The 24,899-nt window shown below is 37.6% G+C and overlaps 3 protein-coding genes across 3 annotated transcripts; 1 reads left to right on the top strand and 2 right to left on the bottom strand.

Annotated features, from left to right (window-relative positions):
* Window positions 1-108: 108 nt before the first annotated feature.
* LOC106916545 (uncharacterized) lies at window positions 109-3,244 on the bottom strand. Its single transcript, XM_088014103.1, has 2 exons — window positions 3,091-3,244; window positions 109-1,966 (listed from the first exon to the last, which is right to left on the bottom strand). Exon 2 carries the CDS (start codon window positions 1,889-1,891, stop codon window positions 1,457-1,459), a length of 435 nt encoding a protein of 144 aa, XP_087870229.1. The 5' UTR covers window positions 1,892-1,966; window positions 3,091-3,244; the 3' UTR covers window positions 109-1,456.
* Window positions 1,698-14,619, top strand: rcvrn2 (recoverin 2). The gene is made up of 4 exons (XM_014984909.2): window positions 1,698-1,802; window positions 9,833-10,369; window positions 12,051-12,162; window positions 14,024-14,619. The coding sequence occupies exons 2-4, from the start codon at window positions 9,989-9,991 to the stop codon at window positions 14,110-14,112; spliced, it is 582 nt and encodes a 193-aa protein (XP_014840395.1). The 5' UTR covers window positions 1,698-1,802; window positions 9,833-9,988; the 3' UTR covers window positions 14,113-14,619.
* LOC106916546 (germ cell-specific gene 1-like protein) lies at window positions 13,747-24,802 on the bottom strand. The gene is given in 7 exon segments (XM_088014104.1): window positions 13,747-16,857; window positions 16,949-17,060; window positions 18,150-18,302; window positions 18,387-18,734; window positions 21,626-21,850; window positions 24,114-24,218; window positions 24,221-24,802. Coding segments are annotated over 7 exon segments (1,374 nt in total). The 5' UTR covers window positions 24,279-24,802; the 3' UTR covers window positions 13,747-16,484.
* Window positions 24,803-24,899: the final 97 nt, after the last annotated feature.

The raw sequence follows: 24,899 nt of genomic DNA, 5'->3' as shown, positions 1-24,899 counted from the left end.
GAAGTATTATCTTTATATTGGTTTAACAATTATTTTCCTTTTAAAGAGAAAGTCAGAACTGTTTCTACTTAAAGATTTGTTTCTTTTAGTGACAAATATGGCGCAGAATATATTATTTTGACTTTAATATGCAAACTTTTTACAGAAAGAAGTGCATTGCTCCAAATCGCCAAATTCCAACCCATCCACATAAGTTCTTTAAGTAATGTTAAGGTTAAGAATTTAAACATCACAATCTACATATTAAATGAATGCTAAAGACCTCACTTATACCTTAGACCTCTGACATTTTACTGTTACATCATTCGTACATGCTTTGACAAATTCATACTGTACATTATACATTACATTATAACATCTTCATTTTTTTTTGGTCTCTATACTGATACATAAGCTTTTGCATTGTAAAAAAATTTAACCAATGACCACAAATGTGCAACTCAGGAGAAATATTCTTTAAAACTTTATAAACCTAAACATAATGAAATATAAAAAAAGAACATTGTTTTAGACAGACAAATAAAGATCTTAAAGCAAATGTAAAAACAAACTAACATATCAGATAATTCATTGCCTACTCCATATTTAGCACGATTGTTGTGGAGAACATTTTACATGTGACATTTCCAAACACAACATAGATGGCGTTCTCACAGGGAAAAAGAAGAACTGTTTTAAGTTTATAACACACTAGAATTCGAGTTTGCAGCAGGAAGTGCTTAAAGTCTTACACAACAAAATGTAACACTGCATCCTGAATTAAGATACCATCATATTGTGAAATAGGACTAAACACAAATTCTAACTATTTTATTCAATGCAAATAACAAATCCTTTTATGCATTAAAAGATTTTATATTTTCTGTTTAAAATTACCTTAAAGTGAAGAAAATTAAAATCGAGTAAAATAAATGTATATGTTTAATTAGTATGAAAGCAGTGCAGCTATATTGAGGTGTCATCAGCAGTTAAGTTATTTTAGGTGCAGCCTCAACAAATCGGTATTACCGTTCTGCACAATGTTTTCATGGGAATTGGCCGCCACTGTGATGTGCACAGCATAAGCGAATGGCTTTGCAATGTTGTTGGCAAATTAAACTCACTTAAGAACTCTGGACTATATTTAATCGTCTCTTTTAATCTAAAATACTTAAATTGGCCAAAGCAAAAGTTCCTAGAAATGTGCTGAGATTCATAAAACCTCTATAAAGCTTATCAGAACAACAAAAGAGTATCGTTTTGTATTTATTTTGACCTCCCAGTGAGATAAGTGTAGAAACTGGTGGGCGAAGGCAGAGCTGCCTACATGACCAAACAGGAAGTGTGGTGTGCTGTTAATGTGGGTTAAAAATGCTCCAGATTTGGAGCAGGAAAATTACTGTTTGTACATTTCTTATACTCAATCCTGTACGGAGGAATTTGATAAGCTCACAACAATTTCCGCCGTAGTGCTGCTTTATACAGTGACTTTTTTTATAACTTCACCTTCCCCAACCAAAACTTGGTTTCCTTCCCTTTTTTCTTCTCGTCTGATACCTCTCTTCTTCTTCGTCAGGAGGTGAAACATGAGCACGCTGGCCATCACCAAAAAACTGAGCACAAGTATCACCAGCCCAAACCCCAGCAAGGTCGAGGTCCTGTCTTTAAGCTGAGCCAGCTGGTCCCAGAGCCCCACGGCCAAGCAGCTCAATCCGATGAGTGTTCCCCAAAATCCGAAGGCCAGGATGCAGGACCTACAAGAGAGTTCAACGCCCCCAGTCACCACAGTGATGCCCGCCACCGAGACCACTCCACTTGAAAAGGTAACAGTTTCAGGCTGACATTGGTAGGAGACGGTTGGAGGTGTATCTGGTAAAGCTGAAGGATCGAGGGTCTCCATCTTGGCTGCCATGGCAGGTGTTTTTTTGTTTTTTTTATCAATTTCAAGGCAGATGAGAGGGATCTCACTGTAACCTCTTCTTCTGTCCTGCACATATTTCACAAAGCAGAGGCATGTAAAAAACAACTTCTTATCCACTTATCTTTTTTCAATTTCTGCTTACATTTCTTCAAACTGTTCTTTACATGACTTGGTAAGATGCAAATGGGAACATAACTTCTTTCAATCTTCTATGTGGGCCATATTTGTGAAATGCCCAATTGATATCTGTCCTTTTGGCAGACTCTTCTACCTGAACAATGGATCTCTGCAGCTCCTCCTGAGATACCACGGCTGCTTTTTTGATTAATGCTCTTACACTAACTTGAAGTTTTTATTTTGCCTTTATTTTACCAGGAAATTGTTTGGGATAAAATCCGTTTTTCAAAAGAAACCTGCCTGAAAGGTACACTGGTGTACAGTATACATAATAAAATAAATTTAAAAAAAAGTTCAATCCAGTTTTGCAGCACTGTTCCTACTAAGCCGATGGATCAAACTATCTTTGAGACGTCCGAATTGTGGGATATGTTTTTTTTTATAACCTAGTTCTGCTTTAAACTTCTTCACAACTATATACCTGCTGTGTTCCTTGGTCTCCATAATGGTCTAAGAGGTGTCGATACTTTTGGAAGACACTGTAAGTACATATTATTGTTTGCTTTCACAGTTTGAGAGTTATAGCTCTTCCTTAAAGCTATAATATGCATTTTAAATAGAAGAGAAAATGTTTAAAGTAAATTAATAATATGAAGTAGATTGTTATTCTGCTGCTTTTGTAACATTTGTTGAGAAGGTGGACAAACATTTTTGGCATTCTTCAGAAATCTTGGAACTCAACTAACATTTACATTTTTGGTAGATTTAAAAAAAAATGCAATAACAAGAAGAAAACGTCTTGAGCTTTAATTGAGGTCTGATGCTAGTTAATTAATAAAAATGCAAACACTTAAATGTCGAAATCTTAATTCTGGCATACATTTTCTTGATGTATTGGTTTCAGTTGCATCTTTTTACATCTGATCTAGAGAAGTGTGAGTTAATTCATCTGGAAACTCAAATTTTTTTAGTTTATTATTCCAAAATCCAGACCCAAAATAATAAAAATAATAATAATAATCTTAAGCAAACAGCTAAGTTTTATAGTCCATAAAAAGCTCATCTCTACTTACTTCAGTGTTGAACTGGGAGTGCAGAAGTCAGTGGAAGCTACGCGGTAAAGTTCCCATATAATTAACACTAAAAATACTTTTAATATATAGTCTACTAATAAATGAAAGCCTGCGGTTGCTGCTGCTGATGTTCTCTCTCCACCAGGGGATGTAGAAATGGGAGGCCCCAAGTCTGCACAAATATTCCCTGCTTGGGTTCTTGGACAAAACTGTGGACAAAGTAATCAAGATTGTAGCTGTAGTTTGTTTATTCCTCTCCTTCCTTGTTTTGCTAGGAAGCTCTCGTCTGTCATTACCTGTCATTATGACCCATTAACAGATATTTATCTAGAAACAACTCCCTTCCTCTTTTTCTTTTTCTTTCAGCTTAAGATATGAGTCAGGTCCAACCAAGGCATTGTATTGGTTAAGAAAGAAGTTTTCTTTTCCCAAAGCATTGTCCAGCTCAGCATTCACACTCTGCCTCTTACGCCAATAGTTGTGATGTACAGATATTCCAACAATACATCTAAAACTCCTCTGAAGTGTTAAGGGAGAAGGGGGTTCTGGATAAGATTTTCTTTTCAAAATTCCATTTGTTCCCATTATTAGTTTAAGTCAAATCTAAGCAGTTTTAAGTAGGATCAAATTTACACGTTTTAATGTGATTTACAACTACAGGGAAATAAAGAGAAATGTGTCAGAGTTAGGTGGACAAGATCATCATACTAAATGAATGTGTTTGGTATAATGATCAAACTTATTCTTTGGTATATGTTTGGTATATTATGTGTATAGCAAAAGCAGGTTACGATATAATAAATAAAGAAATGTAACAATAAGTTTTTTACATCAATATATATCATATATCATAAGTCATTTTATGTTGTACTTGGCACTGTTTGAGCTGTGGACACTCACAGATGTTGTCATTTTCTAAAAAAATGTCTTTGCATGTGGAATGACCACACATGCAAAGCGTTTGAGCAGCTTAAAGGCAGGCACCACAACCAACAGCATGGAGTAGCTGTTGTGTTGCACTATGGGATTTGTAGTTAATTTGTAGCTCATGTGAGCTATATAACTGACTGTTAGGTCATTAGGATATATGAAATGATCTTGCTTGCCAGACGTCCACAAGCCTTAACCTCTATTTATGTAAGTCTTATTTGATGGGGATGGAAAAAAAACATACTTCACCAAAGACTAACATGGTGCACCAATGTTCCAGTAATGTTTTGTTCATATATATATATATATATATATATATATATATATATATATATATATATATATATATATATATATATATATATATATATATATATATATATATATATATAAAAATACTCACCTTATTTTTATCAAGGTGAGTTTGCGCCTTCGTTCCAGTTAGTCTCATAGGAGTTGCAGATCCAAATAACTTATTCTTTGGTATGACAATCTTGGAATCTGCAGTTATTCAGAGACAGCACAGTGGCACAGTTGGTAGCACTGTTGCCTTGGGTTTGATTCCCAGCCCGGGGTCTTTCTGCATGGAGTGTGCATGTGTGGGTTCTCTCTGGGTACTCCGGCTTCCTTCCACAGTCCGAAAACATGACTGTCACATTAATTGGCTTCTCTAAATTGTCCCTAGGTGTGTGCATGTGTGTGTGTATGGCTGTTTGTCCTGTTTGTCTCTGTGTTGCCCTGTGACAGACTGGCGACCTGTCCAGGGTGACCCCGCCTCTCGCCCGGAACGATAGCTGGAGATACGCACCAGCACCTCCCGACCCCACTGAGGGACAAGGGTGTAAAGAAAATGGATGGATGGATGGATGGATGGATGGATGGATGGATGGATGGATGGATGGATGGATGGATGGATGGATGGATGGATGGATGGATGGATGGATGGATGGATGGATGGATGGATGGATGGATGGATGGATGGATGGATGGATGGATGGATGGATGGATGGATGGATGGAGCTCCAAATCACTCTCTTAACTTGATTAAAGCTACTATGCTACTTAGGTCTTCCCATTGTTAGCAGTATTAATCAGTCCAGTGAGTGTTGTCAAACAAATCCTTTTTATGCTGTCAAAGAGTTACCACCAGCTGCAGGTAGTCATAATCACTATTGAGAAGCTAATTGGCTTTAACCTTGTCAGTATAAAATACATTCTAGAACCATCATTACTGCTTGATAAATAAATTCAAACTTGTTCACCCAACTCTTGTTTTAAAAAGTAATTGAAGTTATGCATTTTGTGCTTAGAAAGACTGAAAAAAGAACAATTCAAATATGTGTTTAGAAGGCCAAAATAATATGGCATATAAGCTAATGGCGAGAGTATGGAAACACCTGAGCAAAACAGAGTAATGCAGATTTCAGGCTGACATTTCACCGCTGAAACTGTAGCACAGGTAAAGCTCAACACAGTCCATTAATAGGGTATAATCCTGCCCAGCCAATAAGGTTGTCGCCATGAGCCAAATAGATCTTCTTAGGTGTTCTCAGATTGACGTTCACTCCCTATAAACTTGGACATGTACGATTTATGTACACGCCTTGCAGAATCAGCATATATTCATTTTAATAATAAAAAACACATTGATTTAAAAAATCATTACACCACCTTGCCTGCTGGCGTGAGTCGCTTCTCTATCTGCTAAGACGTAAGCTATATCCTAAATGTTGCATGCATCATCACAGTTGGGAAAAAAAAAAGCATTTTAAAAGTAGCCGCAAATCTTTGCCCGTTTTAGCACTGGCAATTAGTCCATGCTATAGTTCAGGTCACATGGTAGGGATTGTTTTGTGTGAGAGGAGGGGGGTAATTCTTTTGGCTGTGGCACTTACAGGATGATGGTAATTGGCTAATGGTAGAGGACAGAGCAGGAGTAATCCAATAGTTGCTCTCAGCATATTCTTGGAGAAAAACACCCTTCAAGACCAAAAGTATGGTTTTCAGGGTAGTTATACTTTCACATATTGCTGTACTTTAATATTTTTATCTTGGTTTTTTTTGTTTGTTTGGTTTTTTTTACGTGTAGCGTAGCACTCCACAGTTTTCATTCGGGATTAGTCTTAAATCAACAATTAGGATCACATGATATGGTTATCTGACTCAAATATGATGTAGCAAATGTATCAAAGATGGCCGCCCTCCTGATGGTCAACTAAATCACTGATGTAAGTGTGGTGCCTTCTCCAATCTGGTTGAAAATACAAGCTAAAAACAACGCATTTGCACTCTGTTAAGTTGTTGTGTAAAGTTGTTTTCACCAGTGAATGTAAAATGATTTACCATGCTGCTGCCACAAACGTAATTTTAGACTGTAGGAAAATCAGAGATCGCATTCCAGCATCCAGCTCACTTCAGTAAATCCAACTGGAAGACAGACAGCTCAGACTAAAACAGGCGCCATAGTTGCTCATGTAGGACAGGAAGGACGTCAGTCGCACTGTCGGTAATTTGAGGGGTGTAGGTGGGATTGGAGTTAGAGGTGAGCCAGAGAGTCAAACTGACTGGACAGATGGTTGTCTGGATTTAGATGGCAGAGCTCGCTGAAATGGCATGCAGGATGCTGAGGACCTGAAGGCTAACTTTGAAACGTTGCCTGAGGCTGATTCACAGTTCATCCAGTTGCATGTCGGCTATCAGTCAGTTTACGAGCTGTAGATTAAGTTTGAGATTTTGTGGCACTCAAGTGCTTGTAAACTACGGGTCCTAAATTATGGGTCTTAGATTGTAATTTATAACCCTGGTAAATGAGACATGATGCTACAGTGTCGGTAATTATTTTAGAGTCACAAACCGGGAATCTGGACATATTTCAAAATCAGCTTGAAGAGAAAGTAAATGTTAAAGCTTAGGAATTGTGTCGTACAAAAAGATCCATTTCTAATTCAACATCTTTGCAATGTATTAAATGATAAAACTGAATAAATAAAACATTTTCTCTTGTTTTAAAAAAGTTGTTTCCTGATGAATTCTAATTCTGTTTGGCTCTCTATTATATTTTATGTTATAATGTAGTAAAAAAACAAAAAGATTGAGTGTGACTGGCCTGGGCTGCAAATACGGCAATTTAGCAAAGCATTGGAAAAAAACATAATATGAATTATTTTTTCATCATAGTTCACTACAACCCTAGTCTTCTGTGTATTTTTTATTTCATTATATCAGATTTTCTTGTTCCTCTTGCGGAATTGCATCCCCACAGAATAATGCTGCCACCTCTATGTTTCACTGCTCTATGTTTGAAAATTCAAAGTTCTTCAGGAAATATCCTCAATCAGATAGAATGGAGAGCATATGTGAGTATCAATTTCCAGTCTTTGCCACATATTCTCAATTGGATTTAGATCTGGACTTTGACTGGGCCACTCTAACACACTAACATGCTCTGATTGAAACTGTTCTGTTGTAGCTCTGACTGTATGTTGTGGTAGTTTTCCTGCTAGAGGCTAAAACTCTGGTCTAAAAATGGCTTCCATCCATTTTTGGCTAGCTTCCGTTCCTCAGATGAAGAAAGTTATTGCCATAGCATAATTCTGCCACCACCATGTTGTCCCATGGGGACAATGTGTTCAGGGTGGTGTGTAGTCACAGTAGGTTTTTGTCTATACACAGCATTTTGTATGCAGATCAAAATGCTTAATTTTGGTTTCATCTGATCAAAGCACCTTCTTCCATGTTTGCTGCTTTCTACATGCAGCAAACTGAAACCTGGACTTCTGATTACTTTCTTTCACAGAAAGACCTGATTAAAGCTCTCGTTGCCTGGCCTGTACATTTTTATGGGCAACTATATCTTAGTAGGTATTTGTATTAATCTACCAATTTCTGGGTGCTGGAGATGTTTAGTGCCTGGGGTATTGTTTTATTATCCAAATCTCTATCTAAAGCTTCTCTGCAACTTTCCTGAACTATCTGCTTGGTCTTCAAGGTGCTGATGTTCACTAATATTCACCAACCAGCTTCTGAGACATTCACAAAACAACTGTATTTACGCTAAGATAAAATAGAGGTGAAATCTGCTAACAAGTTATGTGGCTTCTGGCTTTATTATCAGTTTAGGAGGTGTCAGATACAACAGATTCCTAATGTTTTTTGTCCAAAATTTTAAAACTGTATATATATATATATATATATATATATATATATATATATATATATATATATATATATATATATATATATATATATATATATACATATATATATATATATATATAGTTATATATATATAGTTATATTTTTTTTTTCATTTTAGATATTCACTACCTTCTTTGTAATAGTCAATCAAATAGAATCCCAGTAAAAAAAACATTGAAGTTTGTGAATACTTTTAAACTGCACAGGGAGCTGCACCTTGGTATTGAAAACTTAAATGAAAAAGATATTTGATGGCAGTATGCACCACTCTTATCCAATGCTACCATCACATTATTGTAATGTTAGTTTTTATAAATGAATGTTTTACAGACACCACTATCATTAAGCTTTGTTGTACCTGATCCAGATAGTTTCTCTGCTCTTCATTTTAGAAGAATCATGATTGAACATTAAGACTTTAACACACATTAGATTCCTCACAGCAGGAAGGTCACGGGTTCAGATGTTGGCTTAAGCCTTTCTGTGTGATGCCTCTGTTTTGTCACTGTGTCTGTTTGGGTTTCACCAGGTAATCTGGCTTTCTCCCAGAGTTGAAGAAGTGCCTGTTAGGATAGCTGGTGAACTGGTTGTGGGGAGCAAGTATTCATGCGGTGGAATTGAGGGTATGCCACCTTTCGGACGACAGCAGTCAAGATCAGAGCAAAGCGTATTTTGGAAATTGGATAGATGGATTATTTGTCAGGCCTCAGGACTGTTTTCCGCTTCCCCTCAGTCTAATTAGAAACCAGCTGCTTTTCTGTATCTTGTTTATGCTGTAAATATTTCTCCGTTCGCATTGCCAAAATGCATAAATTTAGAGATAATCTGATGGTGCAAAGCGCTGTTCACCAGCAGTAATGTTCAGGAGTAGTTCTTAGCTCATTCTGTCAGGACTAAATCAAGTAGGTAAACTAGAAAACAGTCCATGAAGATTTGGTTGGTGATGTGAGCCTTGATTGTGGGTAATTAATGAGGCACTCAGACTGGGTTGGGAGTCCTGGTCCCAACCCATTTACTGGTTTTGCTATTCTAGGGCACAAAACCAGAAAATGCAGAGATCCTGCTGTAACATCCACAAATCAACAGCCATCTAGCATCGGTTGTCAGCCTCGTTCCGTGTGCCATTAAGTTCCTTTTTATTCTCTAGATCTGTTAATGATATTATGTGCCAGGCATGTCAAAACATCCAACTTCTTTGCAACAACAAGACAATACCTTGGGCTGTTAAGTAACTTCTTGGGCGCAGTAACACATGGCATCACTTTGAACTCTTGTGGATGTTGTAGATCCTTCTAGATTTCCAGATCTAACAGAGATCATTAGGATAGTGGGTTCATTTTGGTCAAACACTCATCCACTTTAAATCCCGCATTAACAGAATTAACCTAGTCACCTCTTGGAGGGGTGTTTCCCTTCTCCATCCTTATCTCTTACCGTTCGGCAGTCGAGACAAACAGTCAGTTGTTCAGCCATTATCTGCTGCTCACTCAAACCCCAGGTAAGACTTTCTGTGCAGCTTTGATCAACACCATAATGGTACTTATGTAGTAGATGAAATTGTAAATAACTTCTATGTTTGACATGCAACATATGGCATATCTACAATGTCTTGCAGGACTCTGTTTGGCATTTGACATCAAGAAAACTCAAGCAAGTGAGAGAGAACATATTTTGAGTCAGTTGTTTTGGACAAGAGAGAGAAAAAGCATCTAAAGGTCTGAGAGAAGAAGCACAAAACTGACAGCTGACCAAGAGTCTGAAAGCAACTGCCATGGGAAATGCCACCAGCAGCGCGATATCGAAGGAGATCCTGGAGGATCTCAAGCTCACCACCAAATTCACGGAGATGGAAATCTGCCAGTGGTATGAGAACTTTCAGAAGCAGTGTCCCACGGGGCGCATCTCGCCGGAGGAGTTTGAGGAAATCTACACCCGGTTCTTCCCCGAAACCGACGCCAAGTGCTATGCACGGCATGTGTTCCGCTCCTTCGACACCAACGACGACGGCACGTTAGACTTCAAGGAGTATATCATTGCCCTGCACATGACCTCCAGCGGGAAGACCACCAGGAAACTTGAGTGGGCCTTCTCTTTGTTCGACGTGGATAAAAACGGGTACATAAACAAGTCGGAGGTGAAGGAAATCTGCCAGGTGAGGTCAGCTTTAGAGAAGGGTCGATGTACTAGGAAGGCTGGCTTCACTTAGAGATGACCACTGTGTGTGCTTGGAGAAAACATGGCTCCCTGTTTACTTTTCTCTCAAACTGGTTATTAGACAATTCTCAAATTGTGAGTTCTATGCATATTAGCTGGCATTATGTAATCCAACTCAACAGTTTTGCATTAGTCTTGTGATTGTGAGACTTAAGGGATTAACATTTTGCATTATGTGGTTGTTAAATGTAAACTTTGAGCAGCTTAGGTTTTCTCGTTTTGCTTGTCTTCTGTTTGGTCCATCATAGCTGTTGTTGCCTACAAATGGAAATAATCAACCCTTGTCATGGCATGTAGGTCTGAGTCTTGATTGTCATTCCAATTAGCTTGTAATTTTGACCTCCTGATAATCTCTCTGATTATTGGTTTAGCCATCAGACAGTAGAGACAGTCAGACAGTAGCAAAGGGGGGTGTTTTCGAGCTCTACCTCTGATTGGGAGACCGTGAATCATCTTTGGTCTAATCTTTTACTTGACAGGTGTTGGACTCTGCTCCACCAAGCCAAATACCACACATTGTTTTCATAGCATCAGTCTGCATATTCTGTTTTAAGACAAATGATACAGATTTGTAAGAGGTTTAGGAAGATCAGCCGAGAATCCAGCTTGAATTGTAATGGGATTTATGTCCTGGCCAACTGGGTTCAGTCCAACAAAGAGTCATGTTTACGGTCACTATGTGAAACTTTTGCAAGACTCAAAGAAACTTAAAGAAATTATTAACAAAACTAAGAAGCAACCTTGAACAACAGATTATTTTCAAGTCTGTCTTGAATTAAAAAAAAAAAAAAAACTTGTCTAGGAACAAAAACTATATGCCATTTTACAGACTATTTTCTTAAAAACCTGGTTTTAATTTGGATTTGAAATGAAAGACGAAACAAACGCCTCATCTGGGCAGAATAAATGACATAAACAGCAGACTTTATTTGAGCTTGATAAGCCGCTTTGGCACAGCTCCTTTCTATGTTTATAAATGACTGCATCCTCACAACCTTGTTATCTAGATGGAGATAACAAGATTATGAATAGATAGCCACATCTAACTACACTATTTGCACTATGCAGACCACATGATAGGTGCAGCGAGACCGATGCAGTAAGAGAAAGAGTTGACTTCACGGTCCTTTGGTTGGCAGATTGAGTCTTGGCACTAATCCATGTTAATCTATGTGTCTTAAATGTTGGGAGATGAGAGCATCCTCTCTAAGTGGGACACACATTTAAAGACCTGAACCTGAAGTACGCAGAGTTTTAGTCTTTTTCAGCCCCCTTCACTCTAAGTGGCTCATTGCAGATTGACTGGTTTGCACTCTTCAGTTGAGGACTTATCATTATTTTTGACATAAGCTGCAAATTTTTGTTTTCGTATAGAATTTTTATTTTATTTTATTTGAATCCTTCTAGAATATCTGCTGTAGGGGAAATTTGAAACCAAAGACTCAAACTCACAGCACAAACAAACAACGTGGATTCATTTTGTTTTCTAAAGTGTTCACAACTCGACATGCATCGTTTTTCACTCATTTCTGTGATTTGTGCATGTTCAGTACAGCTGAGGAGTGTGGCGGTACTTTCATCCTGTTTTTCTTTTTCTCCACCCAACCCCCGCCTCTCAGGCCATCTTTAAGCTGATCCCCGAGGAAGAGCAGAAGAAGCTCCCAGAGGATGAGAACACACCCGAGAAGAGAGCCAACAAGCTTTGGGCTTACTTTGACAAGAAAGACAATGGTGAGAGGCGTCACACGAACTCCACGTTCTTCCCCTGCAATGTTCAGCAAGGGCGTCACAGGGGCATTTTTATAAATAAAAATCTCCAAATTTTACTTTTACCTTCAGGTATTTTAGTTTATCTTTCACAATTTTTGCTCCATATTCAAACACATTTGTAATATTTTATACATTGGGTTTGCTGTGGCATTAAATTAAAAATTGTCCTTCTAAAATAATTATGATTTTCTGTTTAAGTGAGGTTCAGTGTATTTTAAATAAAACTGTAAGAGTTTAGTGACAAAGAGAAAATTTTACTTTGATTAACATTTTTCTCTAAAAACAAAAAAACTGAATTTCTAAATTGAACTAATAACTAACTGAACTAATTCCCGTAAAGCAATAAAAACTAAATTTGCAAAATGTCTACTTGTGAGGATTTTGTAGAAAAACAAAAGAATTTAGCACTATCTTGTTTTGATATAATTATTTTAAAAATTAAAATTTTATTTACCTTTAAAGTATTATCTTCATTCATGTTTCCCCAAAATGTCTTAAATTAACAATAAATAATTAACAATCTCAAAAAAAGTTTTAAAATAGATTCATTGTAATTATTTTTTGATGTGAACTGTGTTTTAAAATTACATAAATATGTAATATTCAAAACTATATTAAGTTTTACACTTTTTTGGTGAAAGTAAATGCTCAGGAGGGTTGAAACCTGTTATATATTTCATCACATTTTGGATTCTCACACATAACTCAGGCCCTTGCTGCGGGCCTGAGTTAAAAGTTTCTCTTAAACTAGATTATTTGAGACATTTTTATAAAACAATTTGTCTTTTACATCACAGTTACAATTTTTGTAGTTGGACTGCTTTGAAACATCTTAATAAGGCTTTGCTTCATACATATGTTAGCTAAATATAATAGTTCTGTGGTCTAATGTATGGGGAAACAAACAAAACAAATAAGTCAAATATTTTGCATTTACAAAGCCTGTTTTAATATACTTGTAGATTACAATTTGTATGGCTATTCGTAGATGTAAAAGGCTTTACTGCACACAAAATCATGTTACAAATAAAAATATTTTTTTCTGGTTGTTAAAAATTTATTTTATGACTTATTTCAAACTTTAGTTAGTTTCTAATATTTGTACATTTACAACTAATGCTTTTATATTCTGTGTTTTTTAATAATATATTTATGTCATATAAAATATTTTGTTTTTTATATATAAAATCTTCTAGATTTAATTCTTTAATCTAGCTCTTTATAAAATAGATTTGATATGTGATTTATTTTTAAACTGAACATGATGTTTATTTTACCTTTTTTTTTACATGTAACTAAGAGATATCTGTTTTAAGAATAAGAGCAGATTTACCTTTGCTCTTAAAACTTAGTTGCTTGAGTTGTCGAGTTATATGTATATAAAGTAAAACATGTTAAACCAAAAGTGATTTAAAATAATCATCCTGTTCAGCTTTCTCAAAGATTATTTTGCATAAAAAAATAAAATATTCTGTAATTGAAAACATATACAGTTTTAGGAATACTTGGTTTCTTAAATTGATGTAAAACAAAAAAACAAAAACAAAAAAAAACACCTTCAATTTATTATTTTAAATAAATGAAAATAACCTGACGTAGATCCACATGGAGAACATCCACACTTAAACCACAAGACCTTCATTATGTGTGTAAAATCCCTTAGTCATGCAAACCTTAAGTGACACTATCATTGCATGCAACTGTCTCTCTGACAAATGCAAGAGATAAGAGCGGATTTATAGAGTCCTTATTCAACCTTCTCTGTGCTTCTCTTTCTCTGTTCACTGCTTTCTTCCACGTTCTTTTTTTCACTCCATCACAGAGCGACTGGCTGAAGGAGAGTTCATCAAGGGAGTGATTGAAAACGAGAATGCAATGCGTCTCATTCAGTACGAACCTCCGAAACAATGAAGTCCTTCCTACTTTTCCCTCTCTTCCTCTCTTTCACTCCTGAAGCTCCTCTACGTTTTCTCCTCCTCCCATCGGACGCTGTCGTTCACGTCACTCGTTCGTCTGTGTAAATACTAATTTCTGCTCCGTTGTAACTTTAAAGAAAGTTTTTGATTTTTTTTTTTTTTTTTGTTTTTTTTTTTTTGTTTTACTGTTTGTGAACAAATTTCAATATAACAGAACCTAGTAGAAGCAAGTTATGGAATAGTTCTTTCAGTCCCCCAAAAATATCATAACTACATATAAACTAATGGAGTTAAAATAGCAGTATGCATCGGTTATATTGTGCTACTGGTGAATTTTAAAAGTATTTTTTTTAAAAATTGGTTCTGCAGAAAAACATGTTAGGAATTCAAAACCTAGTTGTTAGTAGTTTTTTTTACATACTTGAAATATCTTGATTGAGATTTTAGCTCTTAAGTGTTGTACTTTATTCACTGAACAATAAATTAAAGGTTTTCTCATACATCTGTTGTTTGGAAATCAATTTATTTATCTGTTCCACTAATCTCCTTTTTGACCCAGAAACTTACTTTATATCATTATTCTTGTGGCTGACAAAAATGGCGCTTTAGTTTTTTTTTTTTTTTTTTTTTGTTTTCTGTTTTTTTTAGTTTTCAATTGTATAATCCCCAACAGTAAATCCTGGATAATCTCAAAAGTGTAACCTACAGATATTGAAGGTAAATTTAGGCCATTTTATCTAGCTCTGTGAATTAATGCCTATATAATCTTTTGTTAAACTCAGTAAGTATTGCAAGCACATGTATAAAACCTGGATTTATTTGACGTTACGGTGAAGCTGGGGCCAGAGTGCATGCAGTCGGTCCCTTTTTGAAGAGTGTGCCAGAATTTCTTTCCAACTTTCAGTCTGACCCCCAACAACTGGCTCCTCTCTGTCCCCTCGGCATGTCTCTTCTCTGCTCCGTCCAACTCAGGATTAATGGTTTACACATAATCTTCTGTTCAACATGAGAGCAGACTTTTCCCAAAATCTCTGTAATCATTTTATCTCTGTGGATCTGTCTGCTCATCTTCACACAAAAACTGTATTTGGTGGCTCTTTTGGTTGAAGGTTCATCATTTAACATGGGTTTGTCATCAGATAAAGCAGACGCCTGAAAAGAAGAATCAAGTTTATATATAGAATATAAAATATTCTATATACTGTTGAGACAAAAGTGTGACATTAATTGCTGACTTGAAGGTATATAGTGGACCAAAAATCACCTAAATCTGCAAATATTTGAGTTCCTCTCTAAAATGCTTATAATCGCCTATTTTAATTGTTCAAACTCCAAATATTCCTAAGTATGCATTAAAACACACAGTCAGAACAATCTTGGCACTTTTACAACAACTAATATTTTCAGTCTTCCATGTTTCCGCTCTTAGGAGTTCAGCCAATCAGCGACAAGGATTGACTACTTTGCAAACATCATCCAGTAGTGTGTCAGGTGGTACTGCGCCTAGGTGTCTTACCTTCCCAAGCTCTGTTTTTTAATATCTTTAATATCACGCAGCAAAAAGTTAATTCCACAAATAATTTTGAGCCACATTCCACAAAATATTTGCCAATATGTGAATTTGCCAACACTGAGCTGCGAATGGATGGGTGTCCATTGTAACCAATAAAGTAAGGTAAACATTTTAGCATTTTTACATGTAGAAACATACATTTGCTTTGCCATCATCAGGCACAGAAACACATAACATGAAGATTTGCATGCGATGCATGCCTCGAAGTCTTCACGTCTTGATATGAGTTAACTGAGTGGGCGTCGTTTACAGCCTGTGAGACCCACTTGAGTCTTTTTTTGAATATGAAGAAACAATAGCTTAATATAATTAAAATGGGATATTTACGTCATTTTCCACTGCTTTCTTTTGTCAGCTGCTGCTTCTATTGCAGCATCTTTTCTTTGTTTATTAACCATCTTATTAAGCATCTCTGTGTCAAAACCTAAGAACTGGGAGAGGTCTGCTGCAACGATAGACCTTTTCAAACTCCAAATTTACCTGAATCTTGGCAACAAGCAGTCAGTTGCTACTTGCAGTCACACAGCAGACATCACAGGTTGATGCAGAGTGAAGGTTGGATGTTTCTCTCAGTGCAAGTCATAATGCAGGAAGCCTCCATTTTAAATCAGGTGGTGACTCGATTCATCACCCACTTTCCACCTCTGTTTAGCAATTTCATTGACCTTTGACTCATAAATGTGTTCCAACGAATCAAAAGTCAAAGCAAACCAGCATCTCTGATCACTGCAACAATGCAGTGTTTTATTATTATTATTTTTTCCCTTTTAGTTTATGTGAATAGATGGCCCTCCTTAACAAGGTGAATCAATCCGGTCCAAGGCCACGCCCATCTGGTCCCTCTCACGCTCGCAGTCCTCACACCCCTCTGGGCCACAGCCTCCCACTAAAACCAGTGTCGGCACGTCCCCATTTCCCACTCCGACCACGCTGCCATTTGGGGCCCATGCCACGTCGATCATCCCATCCGGACAGTGCAGCAGGCCGCTGACGGAGTACAGCCCTCCTCCTGGAACCACCTCGTCGTACGACGGGGCCCGAGCAGCGGCTCTTGCTTCGTCCAAGCGGAGTCTTTGCCTGCGGCGGATCTCAATGATGGTCTTGGTGTAGGAGTTGAGTGTTACGACAGCAGCCCCCATGCAGCAGCTAAAGGACACCCAGGCAAGACTGAAAAATACGATTCAAAGATAAGCGGCCAAAACCTTAGAGCACATAGATAACTGAGTTTAAATTCTGTTTTTGATTAGCAGCAACATACGCAAACGACCAGCCGTAATCCCAGGACTGAGGCCTCCAGTCTTTAGGGCCCACGATGACTGTCATCTGAAATACTGTGGTGAACATCATATGTGCTACCATCCCAAGAAGACCTACGCAGGAAGCAAACCAAAATGAAAAACTAGGACTGCCGTTCAAACACTAGAGTGCCCAGGGAAAAGGTGTGCAAAAAGCCTCCAAATAAATTCATGTTTAACTGCAGTAACGCAACCTCTCACTGAATTCAGGCAGTCATTTCATTGTTAACTTTGTGATACTCTATCGTACATGTATGCCACTGCTGAAGGACTGATGCAACTGTAACTGAAATATTGCAGCAACGACACGTTAATAACTCCATTTAATCTCACCTTCGCAGCTTGACCCACTTTGTAACTGATTCAGCTAATAATTACTTGAGCACCTTGGAGCATTTTTATAGCTTTAAAATGTCACCTCCAAGTGGCCTGAAGTTCGACAAAACAATAACATCATGACCAAAGTTTAGTACCCCATCCAGACACAGAAGAACACTGTAAAGTCTACACTCTTAATCCCAAACGACCAACGTCTTTAATCCAACAAAAGTGACAAAACCCATATCTCAAAGTGACACAACTTGATGGTAAACAAATTTCCTGTCTCCAGTAGGCCTTACATGGCAAATAGGAATCAATGTGACAGCGGTTTTACTCTCATTTGACCAAAGCCCGTTGCACTAATTCAGTAGCTTTTATCAAACTCCAATTGTGATAGTGTGATAATAGAGGCTTTTCCCTGTTATGTGTCCTAAATAATCAAGTTGGCATGTAGATAGTGTCCAGTGGTTAAGCAGATTTGGTGACCCTAAGATGGCAGTGATTTTCTAAAGTGGAGTTTTGCAGATTCTTTTACTTCCTTCCCCCTTAAATTTTTTGGTGACAAAATACTTTGTTACCCAGGCTTGTTTGCCACAGTTGAAGTTGCTTCAGGTTTTCACATTATCATTTGGCATATATGAGCAAATATGGATAGGTAGCTATTCTCTTGTAACCATCTCATGCGTTTGTCAATTCCGGTGCTCAAGTGGTGCACTTCTCTGAAAGTTTCAGTGTTAGATTATCTTCCTGCGGCAAAAGATGAATTTATTTCAAGAGTGTTTCCACATCTTTACCGGGGTCCAACACTTGAGGTTGGCGCTGTAATCCAAGCTGCACCCCCACCTGATAGCACAGTACAAATAGCTGCGAAGGCATTGATTTTTAGTGCGTGCATCTCTTTGTGGGAGCACATGACTTCCAGGCACATCAGTAAGAAGCCCATCCCCAGCAGGCCGATATATGTAAACTCAGAAATAACCGATAGCCAAAGCACACCTGCAACATGTGGGAACAAATGTAAAGAAGCATTAAATGAAACGGCATATATTGCATGAAATAAATTTCTATAACACCGCTCACCTTGTGTTTCGCCTGGAGTTAAGTCGATAAAGCTGCGACACACCTCTCCTGCCAACAGCATGTGCAGATTTAGATGATCATAAAGATCTTTCACAGCTAACACACCAGCTTCTCTCTACAAGATGAGCTAATATGACGGGGCCACAATGTGCATCCTGGTCTCACCATCATTCTGCTTTTCACAGCTTTCCCAGAAGCCTGTGTGGAAATATCTGAAGGCAAACTTGTCCTCCCCTGTCTCCCAGATGTAGTGTACAGCATTGGCCAGCTGTCTTTGTCTGATCTTGTCCAGCTCATCTCTTCTGGCTGGAGACAGTGTGCGGTTGAAAGGGTTTTGTGTGGGGCTCTCTGTGTGACAGGAGACAAATTAAGCTTTTTAGGTTTACTTTTCCACCTTGTTAGCATTCAGTCTTTGCACCTCATAAAGAATCTATCTTTCTAAGCTTTTATGTGCAGCACAGTAAAATAAAGGTCATATTATCTTGACCATACTCTACATGTGGACACATAAACAGCAAACTAATGGAGAAAAAAATGACATGCTAAAAAAGTCAAAACATTCATTCCTCAGCAATGCTTTTAAAATAAATTGAGCAACAACAGATTTTACTGAGATTTTACAGCTTTACTGCATATTTTACTTTTACTTAATGATTGCTTAAAATGATTACGAAGTATCGCTACTCTTGAATAAGATGTCTGGATACTCTGCCCACTCCGAGTACCTTCACTGAATGAAGAACAAGCAACAATTAAATACAGACACTCCTATACTTTATCTTAAAGTGAGACTTATACACAAGCATTGAATGTTATTTTCTCTCTGCTGAGCCTTCTGGGACATTTGGAGATAGAACAAGAACAGTAAACACCTATAAACTGTAAATAGTTTACACTGTTCTGACATTTATTAATACATCCTACTTTGAGTATAAGTTTTATATTAAACAAATGTGATTCGCAAAAGTTTTACTTCTGCTTGGATTTGTTATTTTGTAATGTGATGTTATGTTGTGTTATTCATTTGTAGCACCAAGGGACTTGAACTCCTTCGCTTAAGGCAGAGACCACAATCCAGAGGAAGAGGTTCACATGTTTGTAGCTAAGAACCTTGACTTCTGACTAAAATAACTCTGTACTTTTTTCATGAACCACTCCAGTCCCCATTGAAGGACATGGCCTGAAGAACCAGCAAATCTGTTAGAAGCAAATGCAAGACTCCAAAGTTTTCAAACAAAGAAGGCCCCTCGTTACCAAAGAGGATTGGTAACGAGGGGCAGTTTGGTGGAGTCCACCTTGAATCAGGAACAAAATCAACCTTCTGATGGGGATGAGGACACAGCAATCTTATACTGTACATCCAGCTAGCTTTTAAAACAATCTTTGGTACCCAAAAATACCTCAAGGGATAGGGATACAAGGCCTCTCAAGATCTGCAAAAACAACCAAAGTCCCATGAAACCAAAGGGTTTTCATGGGACTTTGTCCAAACAACACAGAATAACTCTGTCCAAACAACACAGAAACACCTAAAGACATAACAACTGTAACTTATTCGAGCATCCACATGAACAATACAGTCACATGTATCCCTGTTAACGCGTACTTCATTGCGCCATGTGCCTTTTCTGAAAAGAGGTTTTCATAACGGTGTGCGTCAATAAAAGCAGATCTCTCCACCAATAAAACATAAAACAAGTAGTGATCAAAGTAATCTCATTGTGGATCAAGCTTAACACAAACCGCTGAGAGCAGGCGGCATCATCGTGCCCTCAGTGGACAAGTAAATGTTTAGAAAGCGTCATCACAACCCAAAGACTTTTACTAAATCCCAATTAACCCTGCCCTGGAACTCACCTTCTGACAAAAGAGATTAAAACGAGAAAAAAGATTGTCTGTACAGGACCGATGTTCTATCCAGATTATTTCTAGGTACAGCTTGTTACGCAGAGGTGGTTTAAAGACAGAAAGATTCATCAAAAGTTCATCACCACTCAATAAACTGATCTGAAATTCAAGATGAGGGTTTTTGGTGAATAACTCCGGGTCAGGCATTTATGAAAAGCTTTCGGAGGATCTCATCTAACACAGATACTCAAACATGCACTGTACTTTCCCGAAGCATTTTCATTGAATTTGAATCATGACTGAAGAGACATAAAAAATAAATAATAATTATACTTTTATTTGTAATGTACTTCACATTGCAAAATCTCAAAGTGTTCAGTAATGGGAACAATAAAAAGATGGATGGATACATGGATGAATGATATTTTGAGCAAACAACAAGTCATAAAGTCAAATTTTAATTATATACTTGGTATGAATTTTACTACCAATACAACCTGTGTTTAATCAATCTATTCCTGTATTTATTGATCTGTGTTTGATTGTGTGTTTTGGGATAGGTTGAGCTACACAAAAGTTCATTATATTTTGCACAAAATCATTTTTAGCTAATGAGATTAGACTTTGGTCAGTTCTGCCCGTTTTGAGCTCCTTTCAGATCAGCTCATTCTGAAAGGAACATCTGTCACTTTAAATCCAAATAGATTGCCGCTGGCCACGCCCCCTCCTCCCCAACTCAATGATTACGCTCATACGTGAAAATGGCTGCAAACAGATGTGCAACTATACGACAGTACATCTTTGAAAAGCATAAGTAGAGCCTCCTGCGCAACCAACAAGAATGCAACAAACTTCTGAATGGTAAGTCAACAGCAGAACACGTGTCTTTTCCAGCAGCACACACAGAGGTAAAACCAGGTGACCAAACATGCTGGAGCGGCTTTGGTTGCTAGGTGACGGGCTGTAACTGAACAGTCGGGAGGTTTTTGAAACAGCTCATTTTCCAGACATCAAAAAACATTAACTTATTGCTAGAAAACAGCCGGATGGATTTTTTTATTTCTTTCTTATGCTTGGGCTGTTGAGTTGAGACCCAAATGGAAGTAAAAAAAAAAAAAATTGCATAATAGATTCCCTTTAAACATTTAAACATAAATGTGAAGTGTTTTATGGACTAGAAAATAAATTAAAGGATTCATGAAATGTTAGTAGATCAGTTAATACATCTGTTTTCGTTGCTTTGTGTTAAAGTAGGAAAATTATGTAAAACTGTCACAAAGTTTTTTTTTGCTTAAACATCTGCTAAAAACTGCCTGCATTCCTAAAATACCAATGAAAGCTGCGACACACATTAAATAACACAATAAAGCAACATGTGTAGCATCTATTACCTGTTGTGTAAGGCTCACTGTTGTTCTGACCACAGTTCTTCATCTTGACAGGCGACAGGCAGAGAGGCTTGACCACCTTGTGGGTGCCCTCACACCAGTAGGAGGTGCAGAGAGCCAGGATGGACAGGGCCAGAGCCAAAGAGGTTAACGTCAGGGAAAGCATGGATCGAGAGCGGCGGGACAGACGCTCGAGCATGGCCACGAGACGGAGGAGGGAGGCAGGGGGAGGCGGGACAGCGACAGGTGGACACAACACAGAGGAATTTAAGGCAAGTAGGAGAGGGGCAGTAACAGATCGGACAGGTCGGGGCGGATGCTTTGGTTTGGTTTTTAAGAGTTGATCTGCCAGCTTTAAGCAGGAAGCGATGATAAATCTGACCTCACAGATGAACAAACACAGCCAACGGAGCTAGATGGCAACATCTGTGATTTCAAAAAGGAGTCAGCAGCAGGATAAGATACTCTGAGGCTGATTCATATGTAAAGAAAGAGCAAGTTTTGACTGGTCTTCTTGGGAACTGAAATGTCCAGAAATCCCCTGACCTTAACTTCTGTCTGAGGTGGTATTAGATCAGTGACTGGGCAGCATCAGAAAGGCAAAGGGGACTTTAGTGTTATGTAATACATTCTACAAGCTAAGTAGGCTTCTTCATCTGTCAAGAAACATTAACAACATATGGCAACATTTATCCTTGATGAATGCTCTTTCAGCTCAAAACTCCCCCCGCCCAAAAAAACTCCTTTACTTGTTTATGGGAAGATTTTACAAAGTGACTTGACTGTCAATAATATCATTATGCCTCCTATGGTGGCTCCAGCTAAACTTTTAGGACTAGACACCAGGGCACATTACAAAATATTTATTTTTTGTGACTCTATGGACGAGACACAGATTTAAACGCCTTTTTTCCCCCTCGAGATAATCTTGGGAAATCTGCTTTAATCTCTCTGTGTCAGTTGTATTTTAGTGTGACCATGTTGTGTCTCTAACAGGGCCTCTCTGTCAGTCCACGGCCCCTGAAAGGAAAGAAAACGGTAAGAGAAAAAAAAAAAAAAATTAGCGCCGTTAATCAAGACGATCTCATTGACTGAAACACAGTCCAAGATGTGCAGTGGGGACACTTAGCAGCTACTAATGCTTTATTGTAGCAGTTGTAGTTCTGCTGTGCTCAGCTAAAATAAAACACTGCTTCCATAAATGCCACACAAGCCTTTTAAGTACTTTAAAACATTTATTGTGCCTTGCAGAAGTGTTTATATTCGTCACAGCTTCACATTTCATCACATAACACAGCTTTTATATGTCTTATTGGGATTTTATGTGATAATTGTGCCTGATTATGAAAGGAAAACACTATATATTATTCAAAATTATTTATGAATAAAATTTGAAATGCATATTTACTCTGACAGCGATTGCCGACAAGCTAAAATTCTGGGACAAGATTCTAAATATCTGTTCACAGATGCTTGAGATCCAATCTAGCTTGCGATATTTTTGCAGAGAGGCAGGCTACGATTTTCGTCTCTAACAGTGCAGAGCTTGTAGAGATCCACCAGAAAATACTTGTAGCTACAAGTATGATCCTACGAATTGACTCGTGAGTATAGTGTGTCACACTTTTCAAATTTTTATATGTAAGAAGCTTTGAACACCAATGCATGGTCCATTTCACAATTATGCACTACTCTGGGTTTTTCACTTAAGATCCCAACAAAATATACAAAGGTTTGCAGCAAAATGTGAAAATGTTTCAGCAATATTAGTACCTGTCCAACTGGTAAGAGGCTATTTAAAAATAAAGTAATATACAATGACAGGGGTGGCCAAGTTCAGTCCTCAAGAGCTGCTTTGCTCCAACACACCAAAATTGAATAAATGATTTGTCAGCAGGTCTCTGCACAGCTGAACCCATTTGATTCATCTGTGCTGAAGCAAGGATCCATTTGAAAGTTGCAGGTCAGTAGTTACCGAGGACTGAGCTTGGCCTCTCCTTTACTAGGACAGTTGACAAACTACAGGAGGTGCAGGTGGAGAAGTGATGCTTTTTTTAGTGGCTTGACTGAACGAAGAAATGAGCTTATGATAGGTAGCAGCTTAAATCCTAAAAGCAAATCTTTTCTGTTCAAAAAATGTTTCTCTTTTGTTTCTATAGTCATTTTCATTAAAATCAAGCATTCAAGTGGTTTATTTTCAGCTTTTTCTACCATTTAAAGTGAATAATTTTAAATCATTCATCTTAAGATTAGTGAGAAAAATAAATAGACATGGCTACTTGTCTTGATAAGACATCATAAAATGTATATTTACATTTATAACTGAATACAATTTGAGGAATTATGAGAACTCTACCAATAGGTGTAACTTTTTTTTTTTTAGAATGCATTAAGATGCTCCTTCTCCCACAAAAACAAAAAACAGTCTATAACAGTAATTTCTTAATGATTTAGTATATATTTTTCTAATGTTAAATGTACCTACCCCAAATCTTTTTTGCTTCTTGATACAAAATATCCTGTCATGAAAAAAAAAAGAAAAAACTTAATCCATCACTTCTTGGACTCTTCTTGTTAAAGATTTCTTGATCAAAAAGCTCCTTAGGAACTTAAACTTAAATCCTCCATGGTGAATTGCCTCTGTAACACTCTTCATCTATCGCCTCAGTTATTGTCCCTCGCTGTTGCTTACCTCCCCGGCTCCACTCTCTCTCCTGTGAAGCCTCCGGTCCAGCGGATGGACGTAGATGTGAACCGATGGAGAGACAGAGCATCTGCCTCCACGCCAATCACCAATCTACTCCCTTTCTCTGGAGTTTATGTCACATACGCATCCTGACTCACATAATCCCGCTGCATCCATCTGTTGCTGTGGTGCCTCCTCTCTTCATGTTGGTGTAATTTCAGAGGTGCTTCCTTTCTAAACATCTGTCACAACTCAGTCACCAGCCTGAGTTTCTGATTTACAGCACTGTGAAAAAGTGTTTGTCATCTTACAGATTCCTTCTCTTGATTTTTTTGTTTGTTTGAAGGATGGCCTAAGTAACTACAGAAAGCAGTTTGCAAATGACTTTAATAGGGAAAATAATTAAGATAATTTACCCCCTAAGCCCAGTAACTAATTAAAGCACCATTGACTTGAACATTTGTTATAAACACCTGCAGTAAACAGTCCAGATTTAAGCTTTTCTAAAGCTTTTTTTCTTTTTTTAATCTTTCTGAATATGTCCCAAACCGCATGAAAAGAATCAGCATTTACTTCTGTTGGAAGAAAACA

Source organism: Poecilia mexicana, unplaced genomic scaffold (assembly GCF_051168715.1).
Source record: "Poecilia mexicana isolate PSO_F unplaced genomic scaffold, ASM5116871v1 scaffold_16, whole genome shotgun sequence".
Lineage (NCBI taxonomy): Eukaryota > Metazoa > Chordata > Actinopteri > Cyprinodontiformes > Poeciliidae > Poecilia > Poecilia mexicana.
Note: the sequence above shows the minus strand (reverse complement) of the source record. Positions and strands in the feature narration are given on the sequence as shown.

Excerpts from the sequence above, each read along its gene's own strand:
- LOC106916545 (XM_088014103.1), bottom strand. The coding sequence starts at position 1,891 with ATGGCAGCCAAGATGGAGACCCTCGATCCTTCAGCTTTACCAGATACA.
- rcvrn2 (XM_014984909.2), top strand. The coding sequence starts at position 9,989 with ATGGGAAATGCCACCAGCAGCGCGATATCGAAGGAGATCCTGGAGGAT. Across the intron at positions 10,370-12,050 it reads AGGTGAAGGAAATCTGCCAG|GCCATCTTTAAGCTGATCCC; the intron begins GTGAGGTCAGCT and ends CCCGCCTCTCAG. Across the intron at positions 12,163-14,023 it reads CTTTGACAAGAAAGACAATG|AGCGACTGGCTGAAGGAGAG; the intron begins GTGAGAGGCGTC and ends ACTCCATCACAG.